Below are 13128 nucleotides of genomic sequence, written 5' to 3' on the forward strand. Positions count from 1 at the left end.
ATGTTACTTTGAAATGCTATTGAAATTAGGGATGTAAATATCATTTAAAAAGTTAACCATTTAACCCATTAAAATTATATTGTTTAACCGATTAACTGATTAAAGGGAGAGGGGCTGGGGCTGCTCCAACCAGAGGGGCTGGGGCTGACTGGCCCCAGGTGGCTGGGGGTTAACGGTTAGGGTGGGTTAATGGTAAGACTAATGCTTACCAGTTAACCAGTTAACTGTTTAATATTTTACAGCCCTTGAAATGTGGATCTGACCTGCAAAGGGCATGTCACTTTGGGGTCCAGGAGGGCTATGCACACTGAATTCTTTCTGACTTTCAGGGCCAATAACCACAAGCGGCTCAATTCAACTCCCATTCATCCCAATGGAAGGACTCCCATTGCTCAGCTGGGCTCAAGAAAATCAGCTGGCTGCTAGCTATTCTGCTCCTTTGGGGGCCTGTGTCTGCCTGCAACTCAAACATGCTCTCCCATCTTCTCAGGCAGTAGAACCAGACAGGGAACCCACAACTCAATCACCAGAGACTCTTGCCCTAGTAAGGAGGCAACAGCTCAAAGCACAAATATCCCTCGCTCTTCCTTGGAGCACTGCAAGACTTTCAGCTACCAGTTAAAACAGTTTAACTAGCTTTAGGCTGAATTTCACAAGTAATCTGAAGCAAGACATACAGGAGAAAGTTAATTAAAAAAATGATTTTTTTCCTTGATACATCAGCAATCTTTCATTTCGTTGTTACAATGATTCATCTTCAGATGGTTTGCATTACACTCTGCATTTACTTTACTTTTTGAAACCGCATCATAAAACAAGCTGCAACAGGATCCTTATGGTGCTGCTAGTATCCTGGACTTTCAAATTAATTATCCTTTGGCTGATGATTCAGGCTCCTGGGTGTCAATTTTCTCTTTCCAGTAAGAGAGAATGTTGTGCACAGATGAACAAGATACAAGTCAGAGAAAATCTCCCCCCTTCCCATATAAACTAGCACCATCTTAGTGCTTAGCCAAATGTTAATTGCTTCAACCAACCTCAGAATTTATGTGGCTTTCACATGGAGGCCAACCAATTGATCAGATTACACAAAAATAATTGGGTCATAATGAGGTCAGTTTATGTAAAATTTAAAATCACAATCTCACTTCATGCCACAAACCAAAAGGTAACACCAGAGTGACACCTTCTGTAGTTTGAAATGCTCCCCATAGTCACACAGGCCAGAAGATTCTTTGACTCTTAATGTGAGCAGAGAGTAGAAAGCAATACACCCAGCATATACCCCCTGACTCTGTTCATGAGCAAGACTCTTTAAAAAGACCATGCATTTTTTCATCTTATCTGCTGAAACCTATAGAAACACAAATGTCTACATGCACTCTGTATATGTCTTTCCTTTATATATATTTAAAACACATTTGGTTTAACCTGTGGCTCAATTTTCAGCACCAATTTTGGGCACCCAGAACTGCAACATCTGAAATTATTGGGAGTAGGTGTGTGAAGCCATTCTGAAAACCAGGCCCTAGAACTTTATTCCTTCAACTAGACAACGTGGCAGAAAGCTTTTTTCAGTTACCTTCTTTGTCTCAGGAACATGACTGTCCTACTTAAATCATGGCACAAGAACCAGGAGGTGAGTGTTCAAGAATTCAGAAGCCGGCTACCAACAGATTTGGGAGGCTAGGGTAAATTACCTGCTTCCCCACAGACTTCCTGGGTGACTTTGGGCAAGTCACTTAATCTCTGTGCCTCAGTTTGCCATCTGTAAAATAGAGATAATATCACTTCCCTCCCTCACAGAGAGTTGGGAAGATACACACTGAAGATTATGAGGCTTTCAGATACTATGGCAATGGAGGCAGTCTAAGTACCTAAAATAGATAGAAGAGCCAGACAGATGTGGACAATCTATGGCCAATAAGGAACTTTACAACTGTCAGGAACTGTGCACCAACACCACTCATCAGGAAAAGAACTCAGATTCTCCTGCTTCAAAAAGCACAGATCTCTAGAAGAGAATCTGCGTTAGCTCTTAGCAGTACAGAGCCTAAGACACAGAGTTGAGTAGTTCCAATTCTATCCAGCAGAGGGCTACAGTGCATATACATCCCAACTAAATCACTGCACATTCTTGGTTAAAGTAGCTTTCATAATAAAATCACATCATGTACACAACAGATGAGCTATTCATTTCTTCCACATTTATTTTAGAGCACAGATTTTTTCTGTAATGATATGAAATTAACTATGCTGCAAAAGAGATTACAGTTCTCTTGCTGTTAGGGCCCAATCTTGCACTCCCAGTGTACGCAATGTACAAAGGTAGAAGGCATTGCAAGATAGGGTACCACATAACAAGAAACAATCTAAGTCCCACTAATACCCCACTTACTTTACCCACCCAACTGCAGTAAGCCAGCACTGAACAGCAAGTAAAGGTTGAAGTTTGGGCTCTTTTCTGTACATACTCACCAGACTTGAAATTTACCTCAAAACCAAAGCCAAAATAAATGTTGCTTTCAACGTGTATCTAAATTTAAACTATCATGGTGCAGTCTAACCAGCCTGACAAACAAAGAACTAACTGTTTCAAAGGCACATATAGCAACAGACTGGCTCCTGGTATTTACTTCAGAGGCGTGGCCCAAATACAAAGCCCTGAAGAGAGGCCAACACTTGTACAAATAGCAATTTAAGGTTGAACTGCTGTCTGAGCCAACTCTGCACACTTTCCCCACATGCCATTACTGCACCCGATGCATCAGCACTCTCACTTACAGGAGCAGAAAGGACAAACAGGGGAGTACTAAACCCAGGGGCGGGTTCCAGGCACCAGCATGCCACGCGCATGCCTGGGGCGGCAAGCCACGGGGGGCGCTCTGCCAGTCGCTGCGAGGGCGGCAGGCAGGTTGCCTTAGGCGGCATGCCTGCGGAGGGTCCGCTGATCCTGCGGCTTCGGCGGACCTCCCGCAGGCATACTGCCAAATCTGCGGGACCGGGGACCTCCCGCAGGCAAGCCGCCGAAGGCAGCCTGCCTGCCGTGCTTGGGGTGGCAAAATACCTAGAGCCACCCCTGACTAAACCCACCGTGTTATTTCATTTTTCCTCCACCTACGGACAATAGACTTTCTCTGCTTCGAAAGCAGATGCCATCGAATGCCAACCTGCTGTCAATCTGCATGGCTTCAGCTACAAGAATAATGATTTGTAAACGGATAATACAAAATCTAAATGGCCCCCACACAGCCAAATGCCCAGGGCTGTGCTGAATCGTAGTTAGGATTTGAGGATGTTGGGAGGTGAGTATACTATGCTTAGAAAGCTCAAAAGGCAAAGCAATCACAAAATACTCCACTTAGCAGGATTTTAATGAGGTCAGCTGAAAAGCATTTGCAAACTAGAGCAAATCATAATAAGCATCTTCTTCAAGTTACAACTTTGCTATCATATGCACTAATGGCCAACAGATTAGCTAGCACGGAAACCCTCATTATTATTAAGATCTCCATCCAGGGGGTGGTCACTAAGGCTATAAGGTGAGCCTAGGACAAATTCATTACTGCTGTAATTCAGATGTACTCAGGAGACCTACACTTGCCTGGGCCAATTGTAAATTGGCCCATAGCAATGGAAACGGAGTCTGGATTTATCACACCGCAGTGCAGAACTCTAGCCACCAGACTGTACTTTAGAACCCTCTATTGAGGCACTTCATAGCATGAGATCATCCAGCCACATGCAGGCAGCTCTTGTTAACAAAAATGGGGTCTTGTTGGCTCTTGCTGTCATCTGCCTCTGCACTGATTATTCTTCCCCCACCCATCCCCTAGATAACCATTTTCTGGCTGACACTTCCTTTCCATCAAAGGCATCACACTTGTCTCCACATGCCTGCATCACCAGCTTCCTTGCCAAAGCCTCTAATGTGCATCTGAAAATATTTAAAAACTACACGCCCAACAACCAATAAAGTAACTTGCTTGTCTTTGTTTTTCAAAACAAACAGAAGAAAAATGCTGTTTGTTTGCATGCACTGATATTGACAGTGTCTTTATTCAAATTTGCATTAGCTTCCTTCAGTGTAAAACAGATCTTGTGATATCCCTAGTTATGTAACCTTAAGAAATATCAACATCTGGATTAACTTCTGATAGCTCCTTTAAATCATAGCTGAAAAAATATTTAGTTCTTGGCAGTAAAAAAAAAAAAAAGAGAGAGAGAGAGAGAGAGAGAGAAGTCATGCCAATCTTGGGAGCAAGAGTCCTGCTCATCATTTCCCCTTGGATAACAGCAAGCTCCTCTCATATTCAACACTATCATAGGTAGAGTGTTAAATGCCCCAAACAAGCTGTACCATAAACGGAGAGGTTGTTGACCAAACTACATGTTGTTAACCCCTGTTAACTTCAGGATTGAAAAAACTTGGCAAGTTGCAACTGTTGCTGCACACCGCCCTAATTTTGATGGATCAAAATCTCTCAGATAAACTTACAAATTATCTGGGAACGTTCAAAATAAAAGCTCATTTGAAACTACGTTAAGTGTTCAGAAAAGGTTAATTTAAAACATATCAGGAAGCATTTATTTTTCTTTCTACCAGGAGGACAAAGCAAGATAAAGAAACAGACACTTTTAGGACAGCACAGAGTCTGAGTCTACTCTGGCATGGCAAATATAAAACTCTAGCCACAGAACCAGTCACAGAAAATAAAACCTACCTACATGTCTATATTTTACTCCTTAAAAATCTGCCATCACAAATCGTGTGGCAAATATAAATGTACCAGTTGTCTTATGTAAGTAAGTGTAGAAATGGAAAATTCTTTGGACTAATAGCCCATATGTTACCCTTGACTATTAACTCCTTTAATATTTGTGGGAAATAAAGGCCCAAATTTTCAATGACGCATGGATTTGAGTCAGGACTGCAGCAAAATAAAGTTAAAGAGGTTAAGGAGTAAGCAAAAGACCAGACCCTCATCCATTAAACTTCAGTGCTATGCTGATTTACAGCAGTCCAGGACCTCTGCCTGTCAAGTACTAGCTATGGCCAGCAGTCACTGTGGACACAAGAGGGATTGTTTCCTGGGTTGCACAATACCACACGGCTGCAGGAATTGGTGCCTGTGCGGTCCTTTTCAGCTCACTTCTATTCTTCCAGTGCACCTATAAAGTGAAACAATCAGGAGTTTTATTATGGGAAACGTTTTGTGTCAAAGTCTATTTGGGGTACTGAACCTTCAGGTCTGATAATGTGGGGGATTAACAGGCAATGATATGAAACCCAAATAAAAAGTGTCCTGAACTGACGGACTCTCCACTGCATACAGAAATCCAAACATTCAGGCTATCTGATTTGCCTCTTACTGATACCATTGCTCACAGCAGCAGCTGGGGGAGCACATCATTGTTTCTACACTTGGACGGTAGACAGCTTTTCATCTTCTACTGTTCATTTTCTACACACTATTCCAAATGGAAGATAGCCTACTATTGCAATCAGCTAGCAGAGTTACTCCTTTAACACACATTGCAGAGATCTTTGTCGTGGTTCAGTGTTCAGAATGGGTGTGATAGGAGAGCCTCCTGTCACCCTACTCCTCTCTCCCTTCCCCTCTTTGGAATGTGGGGGTATTTGGGTGGACAGTTTCCCCTATGGCCAGATGCTGAACTGGCAACTAATTTCCACTTGGAGGGTGACCCCTACAGTTTCCCTCCTTCACTCATGCATTCTAATCTCAGCACCCACAGTTATACAATTTAGGATTTAGGTGTAGACCCTCCTAGCACATTTCAGTAATACAGGACTACAAGTAAACTATTCCAGGGGCTCCCTCCACCCAATTACAAACATATATAACAAACATTTTTCATCTTCTTTATCAACACCTATCAGAGTCCTCCTGAACCCTCTCAGGTCTGGGAAACGAATGGGACTTTATCACTGGAGGTTGATAAAGGAGGACCATTTCAGAGCAGGTTCCAAAACTGAGGGGCCCTCACAGAGAAGGCTCTGCCAACTGCCCCTGCTTTCCTAAACAAGTGGAGTTCCAGCTCAGGAACTTCCATTCATCTCTCACTCTGGCAGCACAGCACGGGGAGCATGGAGGCTTACAGACAAGAGAGTGAGCTGGACACTTGGGCTGGCTTCCAAATCAGGGAGAACCATGAGGCAGGGAGAAAGAGAAGTGAAGAAGAAACTAATGGTAGATGTCACAAACAGGAGGGCTCAGAAGAGATAGAAAAGAAGAGTGAAACAGAGAGAGAATAGAGTAGGGAGAGGTAAGGAGAAGAGAATAACATAGATAGGGAGAGGACAAATCTAATGTCTTGTCTACACACACAATTTGAACCAGTTTAACATAAACAGATTTAGTTAAAGCAAGTGCAAACCCATGTATGGACGCTTATTTTTGTTCAAGCCACACTTATTTCTATTTAACTTATAACTAGGAACTGGTTTAGGCTAAACCAAAATAAGAGTGCCCCCACAGGGGCTTGCACCAGTTTAACTAAGCTAGTGCAAGCTTGTATGTGGACATAACCTAAGAAAGAAAGGACATCTCAGATTGGCACTGCCTGCCACTTTGTGTCAATGATACTTGTGCAAAGTGCTACTCTTCTGATCTGGAAATGTCTCCCACTGCTTTTCCACAGGTGTAAGCTGTGACACAGAGTGCCCAGCATGGGAGAATCAGGCTCCGCACTTTATGGTGGTGGGGGTGTTTTACAGGATATTTGTTTTGAATGACATTTTGAATCTGTGATTTAATAGTAGTTTGTCTGTTTCTAGCTAACCTGAAAATCATCCTGGCTTAGGACATACGGGGGTGACAGACTTTAAAGACCAGAAGGTACTGTTATGACCATCCTATATAACACTACTCAGACATTCACCCACCAGTTGCTTACCGAGATGAACAGCTGGTAGATAAACGTTTCAGAAAGACAGGCAGTCATGATTTAAAGACTCCAAGTGATGGAGAATTTACCACATCCTTTAGGAAGCTGTTCCAATGATTAATAACTCACTGGAAAAAAAGATGTAAATTTTTTTAATTCCAGACATTGCCTCATGTTATCCCTTCATGTTATCCCCTTCGCTAGACTGAATGTCAGACAACAGGACTGTTCAACACACTGAGGAATTTACAGGTCACCCTCAATTTCTTTTTGCGGAAAGTTGGCAGCAATGCAGCTGGCTTCCCATCTTTTTTCTTTGGACACCTGTGTCTACTCCATCCATAAGAAATCCTTCAGGGAAGCAACTGCAGGCCACTGCCCCCTGAGCCCAGACATGAGACTGGCTCCAAACTGCCTGTTGTAGGACAGGCTCTGGAAAATTCCATCCATCAGCCCCCGAGAAAACTCCCATGGCATAAGGACGGGGATGGAGAATAATACAAAAAATGTGATCACAGAATCATAGAACTGGAAGGGACTTCAGGATGTCATCTAGTCCAGTCCCCTGCATTTGTAGACATTTCTAGATCATGCTGTTATGAAAAGTATATATAAAAAGTGCAACCTCATCTGGAATACGGCATGCAGTAGTGGGCACCCCATCTCAAAAAGGGTATTACAGAGAGAAGAGATGCAAGTAAAAGCAATAAAAACTCTTCTATAAAGAGAAATTGAAGAGATTTGGATGGTTACCTTTCAGAAAGACAACAGATAAGAGGGGCCATGATCTAAGTATACAAAATAATGAATGGTCTAGAGCAGGGAGACTGAAATCTCTTGTTCATCTATCTGCTACCTCACAAGAGCCAAGGGACTGTCAATAAAATTAAAAGGTATCAATTTGGAATTTGCTAAGAGGAAATACTTCTTCACTTAACACATAATTAGACTGTGGAATTCACTGCCACAGGACGTCACTGAAGCCACGAACTTACTAACATTCAAAGAGGGCCTGAACATCTACAAGGATAACAAGAATAGCCAGAGATAGAACAGTTGATGCAAATAAAATTCTGGAAGGAATACAAAACCACAGGCTTCAAGGCTTAACCTCCATCTCTAATTATTTGGGGTTACTTCTTCTGGTTCTGGCCACTGTCAGAGACAGGATAATGGACTAGATGGACCCTGGGTCTAAGCTGGTGAGGGGTGATCGTTCCTATGTCCCAACACTCCTGAAGTGCAGCGCAGATGTGCTGACTGCTCGCTGGTGTGTCGATCCCACCCACAGGAGCTGGCACAAGCCTGCTTTCTTGAATTTTCTCTAGGAGGAGGGAAAGACCCAGGCCTAATTCGGGAGGAGAGAGGTTCAGGCCGGGAGAACAAGGACACAAGGAGACAGTTCTGGTCTACGCTCCTCACCCTGACACCTCCATGGGGCAGGTACCCTGAGAGGGGTCTCCCACCCAGCCTGCCCCTGGGGATCCTGCCCAGGGGGTTCCACTCTTCCCACTCTGCCCTGTAACACCCCCCAAACACACACATACCTCTTCCTGGGCAAGGGGCAACACCCAGCGAGCTGGGCTACAGGGCCAGGGGTCTCCCCCCTCCAAGTCCCCCACCGCCCCAGATCTCCCCCCTCCAACCCAGCGTGGGAACAGATTTACCTGCTGGAAGCTGCTAGCGGGGGTGTCTCCTCTCGGGTCACTGCGCGGCCAATGCCCCTACAAGCACAAGGCAGAGAAGAGTTTGCATGGGGGAGCCCCGTCCCCGGGCGAGGCCGGAGCTGGCCCCACCCCGGCTCCCTCGGGACTCCCCTGCGCCGCTTTCCCACCAGATCCCGCCGGTGGCTCCACGTTTCTGCTGCCAGGCCGGGCAGCGCCCGGGAACCCCACGCCGGGAGGGCGCCCCCCCTGCACCCCGAAAGTTAGCAACAGCCCCGACCTCCCCTTCTGCCTGCAGCGCGCCCGGTGCCCAGCGCCCCCACTCACCAGCCACACGCCGCCCGCGCTCTGCCTCCCAGAACAGCCGCGGCAGCCCCCGCTCCGCCTCCTGCCCAGGCACTGGCTGCTCCCCGCCTCTCCCCGCACAGCCTCCCGACGGGGCCGTAATGCTTGGAGTAGCTGCAGCCCCGCAACCGCGGGGAGATGCGAGCCGGCTGGTGGGGGCCGGACCGGGCCGGGGGTGGAGGAGTTCTTAGCCGGTAAGGCTTGAGGAGCAGCTCCATGAAACAACTCGTGTCTGCTCTGCTCGGCCTGCGTCCTGTCCTTAGGGGAAATCCCCATAGAATTTAAAAGAGGCGAAGATCCCTTCCCTGGAATCATTAAACTCCCCTCTACCGAGGATCTCATTCACTATTAATTTCCCTAGGGGTGTGTAAAGCTATTTCTAGCTCACTCTTGGTTTCCTTCCTTTTCAATTCCAGTGTGTTTGTTTCTCCAGGTGTTGTGCCCTGAAATGAAGATTTCAAGATCACACACAGGGCCGGCACTTCCATTTAGGTTACCTAGGTGGTCGCCTAGGGCGCCAGGATTTGGGGGGGCAGCAATTCGGTGGCGGGGGGGTCCTTCCGCCTCTGAAGTGCCCCGAAGACCGGGAGCGCAGAAGGACTCCCCCTGCCGCAGAATTGCTGCCAATGACTGGGAGCACGGAAGGACCCCCACCTAGGGTGCCAAAAACCCTGGTGCCACTCCTGGTCATGCAGGGAATGGATAGCATCATAGAAGCATAGGACTGGAAGGGACCTCCAGAGATCATCTAGTCCAGTGATTCTCAAACTAGGGCCGCTACTTGTTCAGGGAAAGCCCCTGGCAGGCTGCGTCCACAGGTTCGGTTGAGCGCAGCTCCCACTGGCTGTGGTTCGCTGCTGCAGGCGAATGTGGGCTGAGGGAAGGGCAGCTAGCACATCCCTCGGCCCATGCCACTTCCCACAGCCCCCATTGGCCCGAAGCGGCAAACCGCGGCCAGTGGGAGCTGCAATCCGGCCTGCCAGGGGCTTTCCCTGAACAAGCAGCAGACCAGCTTTGAGAGCCACTGATCTAGTCCATCCCCTGCACTGAGGCAGGACCAAGAGTACCAACGCCATCCCTGACAGGTGTCTAACCTGTTCTTTAAAATCACCAACAATGGAGATTCCACAGCCTCCCTTGGTGACCTGTTCCAGTGCTTAACTATGCTTATAGTTAGAACCTTTTTCCTAATTTCTAACCTAAATCTCCCTTGCTGCATATTTCACAGATTATTTCTTGTCCTACCTTCAAGGGACATGGAGAACAATTGATCACCATGGTCTCAGTAACACCCTTTAAAATATTTGAAGACTGTTATCAGGTCCCTCTTCTCTTTTCTTTTCACAAAACTGGGTTTTCTTTTCCAAACTTGGTGTTTTTTTTAACCTTTCCTCATATTTTCTGATCAGTTTATCTTTTTTTGTTGCTCTGCTTTGGTCTTTCTCCAGTTTGTCCACATCTGAGTTATTCCTCTTGACCTTATTATGACAGACATTGTAACCTCATGCAGTGTCTTTGAGGACCATTATATTAAAATTTATGAATGATTTATGTATGATTTTGTTCTGCATCTGGGGAAGGGTGACTACAGCTCCTCCAGGAATTAAAAACTGTCTGTGTAGGGGATGATTAAGGCAAGTCACAGAAACTGTAAACCACTCTGAAGAGGTATCACTATTTGGGGTGGTTCACATAGACTGGTTCAAACTCGGTTTTACAGAGACCAACAAGACAAAAAAATGGGATTTTCGTATGAAAGACTGAGTGTAAGCAAACGGGGTGGTTTTCCTTTTGATTCAGCAAACTGGCAGAACTGCAGATCTGAGGAGGATCCCAACTCTTGCTGAAGAGTTGGAAAGACCGACACCTACCAGAGCCCTATGTTGGTGTTAGAAGTGACCTCTGGTAAACTTTTAGCAAGCATGAGGAAACTTTTTTTTTTAATGTTTTCTCTATAATGCTTGTGCCCTATGAATAAGTGTGCTTCAAAATAGCTCTGTGGTAATGTGTAACTGCTGATACTATACTGTTCATAGTCTTCAGAGAGAAAGCAATGCACAGGGGCTGATCTATAACTGGCTTGCAGGGGACATTCCAATGTAAGGCAGAGGGCTATGCAGCCTTAAAACACCCAATCAGAAGGAAGTGAGACAAGGGTCCCTACCCAGAGACAAGTGTCCCGAGATCTGACTGAGCACTCTGGGAGTAGACTCCAGAGGGAAAATCAAAGTGCAGTTCCCCAGAAACAGTGACAATGATATTTTATTTTTTCTAAAGGCCTTAATCCAGAAGAGTATTAAACATGTTCTTAACTCCAAGCACTGGAGCAGTTACATTGATTTCAGTGGGACTACTCACAGGCTTATAATTAAGCATGTGGTTAAGAGTTTGCTGGATTGAGGCCTTAATGTCTGAATATATTATAATAAATAATAATAATTAAGAACTGGAGAGTCACACTATTAAACTTTGTAATGTTAATAGGAAAAAATGTGTCAGTCATGAAGCTTTGATCCAAGTTCCTAAACTTCAGATCCAAACCCAAGCCCTCTTCACAAGAGTATTGGGATTTGGAGTTCTGAACTGGCCCGTCATAAAAGTAAACCTGATGAGTGAAGTTGAAATCTGGGCCTAGATCTGATCTTCCTCATGTTTGTGAGTGGTTTGGATTCTGTGTCCTAGTTTTGGATCCACCTCTAGTTTAAAGTGAACTGTAAAGAGAAAATGGAATTGTAGGCAAGTGTGAGATTTCTGGTGCGTGTGATGCCCAAGAGAACCAATGTCTCCTTGTAAACCCAGAAGAGAGAGCAGATTCAAATGGAGAGGGGAAAATAATTTTATAAGGTAAATTAGATCTGATTCCTAACATAATTACTGGGTGCTGATATTATGACAAAAGCTGTAAAAGATCATATCAAAGGATTGGTTTGCAAAATATCTCTATTCTTCAAATTGATATAATACACCAGTACAATCCAGAGCTTCCCTAGCCAGACTGCTGCCAAGGGTATAATTGCTGTGGTGGTTTTTGTTGTAGGAACAATGTCCAGTGGGAACTAGACTGAACTCATCAGCACATTTCAGAATGCTCACTACATAGCTGGGTAGGTGGTCACCAGCCACCTACAGCCCACTCAGCCTAGACCCAGCATGACCACAACCTTCAAATGTGTTTACCCAGAGCCAGTTTGGCCCTTTTTAGTTTGGGGTTTCCGCTCTCCCACGCCCTCTGCATCCTCACAGTCTATTCACTTTGGATGTAAAGCCATGGTTAGCCAGCATTTAAGCCATTACTTTCTCTAAGAGTTGAGCTGTCCATCAAAACACGTTACGGAGATAACTCTGTTGCCAGCTCCACAGACAGAAGTATTTTTGGATCACCTCTATCGCATTACAAGGCTTTTGCCTGGCAGCTTAATAGAAGAAATATTAAAATAATCCAATAATACATAATATTATCATAGTATTTATTATAAAACAATACTATAGGTAGGTGACTGAGATGGGTGAAATGCTGGTCCCATTCAAGTCAATAGCAACTTGATTTCAGTAGAACCAGGATTACACCAGTTTATAATTTACATCCATAAAGTGTCTGCTGTACAAAATGTATTTCTGTGTTTAACTGCATGTCTATGGCTCTTCTCTTGTTTCTTGTGAATGGAAGGGGGAAAAAAATCACATGCACACATCTGAGAAGATCATCAGAAACTGAAGCCAAAAAGCAAGGCATGGCCAGCATAATCTTTGTGCAGTTCAGAGGCTCAGACAAAAACTTGGCCAGATTCTTTACAACAAATACTGTAGCTAAAAGATTGCACTGCTCTGCATCTGGGAAGACGATGTCTGTTGAGGTGACGTCTAATTAATATTAATTCTTTAGGGTCTGTAGGTGGAATTACAAGGGGGAGATTTGGCCATGCTACAGGGTATATGATTCATTTCTCAATGAATGGAATAACTGAGAAATTTCCAGAGGTGAGAGTGGGTGCTGATGGAGCACTAAAACTTAATCTCCTGCTCTAAGCACACAGCCAGCCTGGATGCTCTGGCTCTAGCTGTGTGCTCAGCCACTGGGTTTTTTCAGAAGCCTGACATCCCTGGAGGCTATGGCACCCAGCCGCTATTGTAGCCCCTTCTTGCCAAATGCCAGCATCCCTCCACTGCTCTGATCCTTGAGCACTCGTCAGGAAGCTGTGCAGAGTCTATT

The 13128-nt window shown here is 45.1% G+C and overlaps 1 protein-coding gene across 7 annotated transcripts in view; it reads right to left on the reverse strand.

The window, feature by feature from the left end:
* P4HA2 (prolyl 4-hydroxylase subunit alpha 2) overlaps nt 1-8973 on the reverse strand; it is a 52247-nt gene extending 43274 nt beyond the window's left edge. For 3 of the 7 annotated variants that reach the window (XM_030573553.1, XM_030573554.1, XM_030573560.1), the window contains exon 1: nt 6919-7023. In XM_030573553.1, the coding sequence (XP_030429413.1) occupies nt 6919-6966 (48 nt within the window). In that variant the 5' untranslated portion in view covers nt 6967-7023. Of the gene's footprint in view, nt 1-6918; nt 7024-8576; nt 8808-8900 lie in introns of those variants that run through there. The other 4 variants (XM_030573559.1, XM_030573557.1, XM_030573555.1 and 1 more) reach the window with 3 other exon arrangements.
* Nucleotides 8974-13128: the final 4155 nt, after the last annotated feature.

The sequence above is a fragment of the Gopherus evgoodei genome, chromosome 8 (genome assembly GCF_007399415.2).
Source record: "Gopherus evgoodei ecotype Sinaloan lineage chromosome 8, rGopEvg1_v1.p, whole genome shotgun sequence".
NCBI classification, from domain to species: Eukaryota; Metazoa; Chordata; order Testudines; family Testudinidae; genus Gopherus; species Gopherus evgoodei.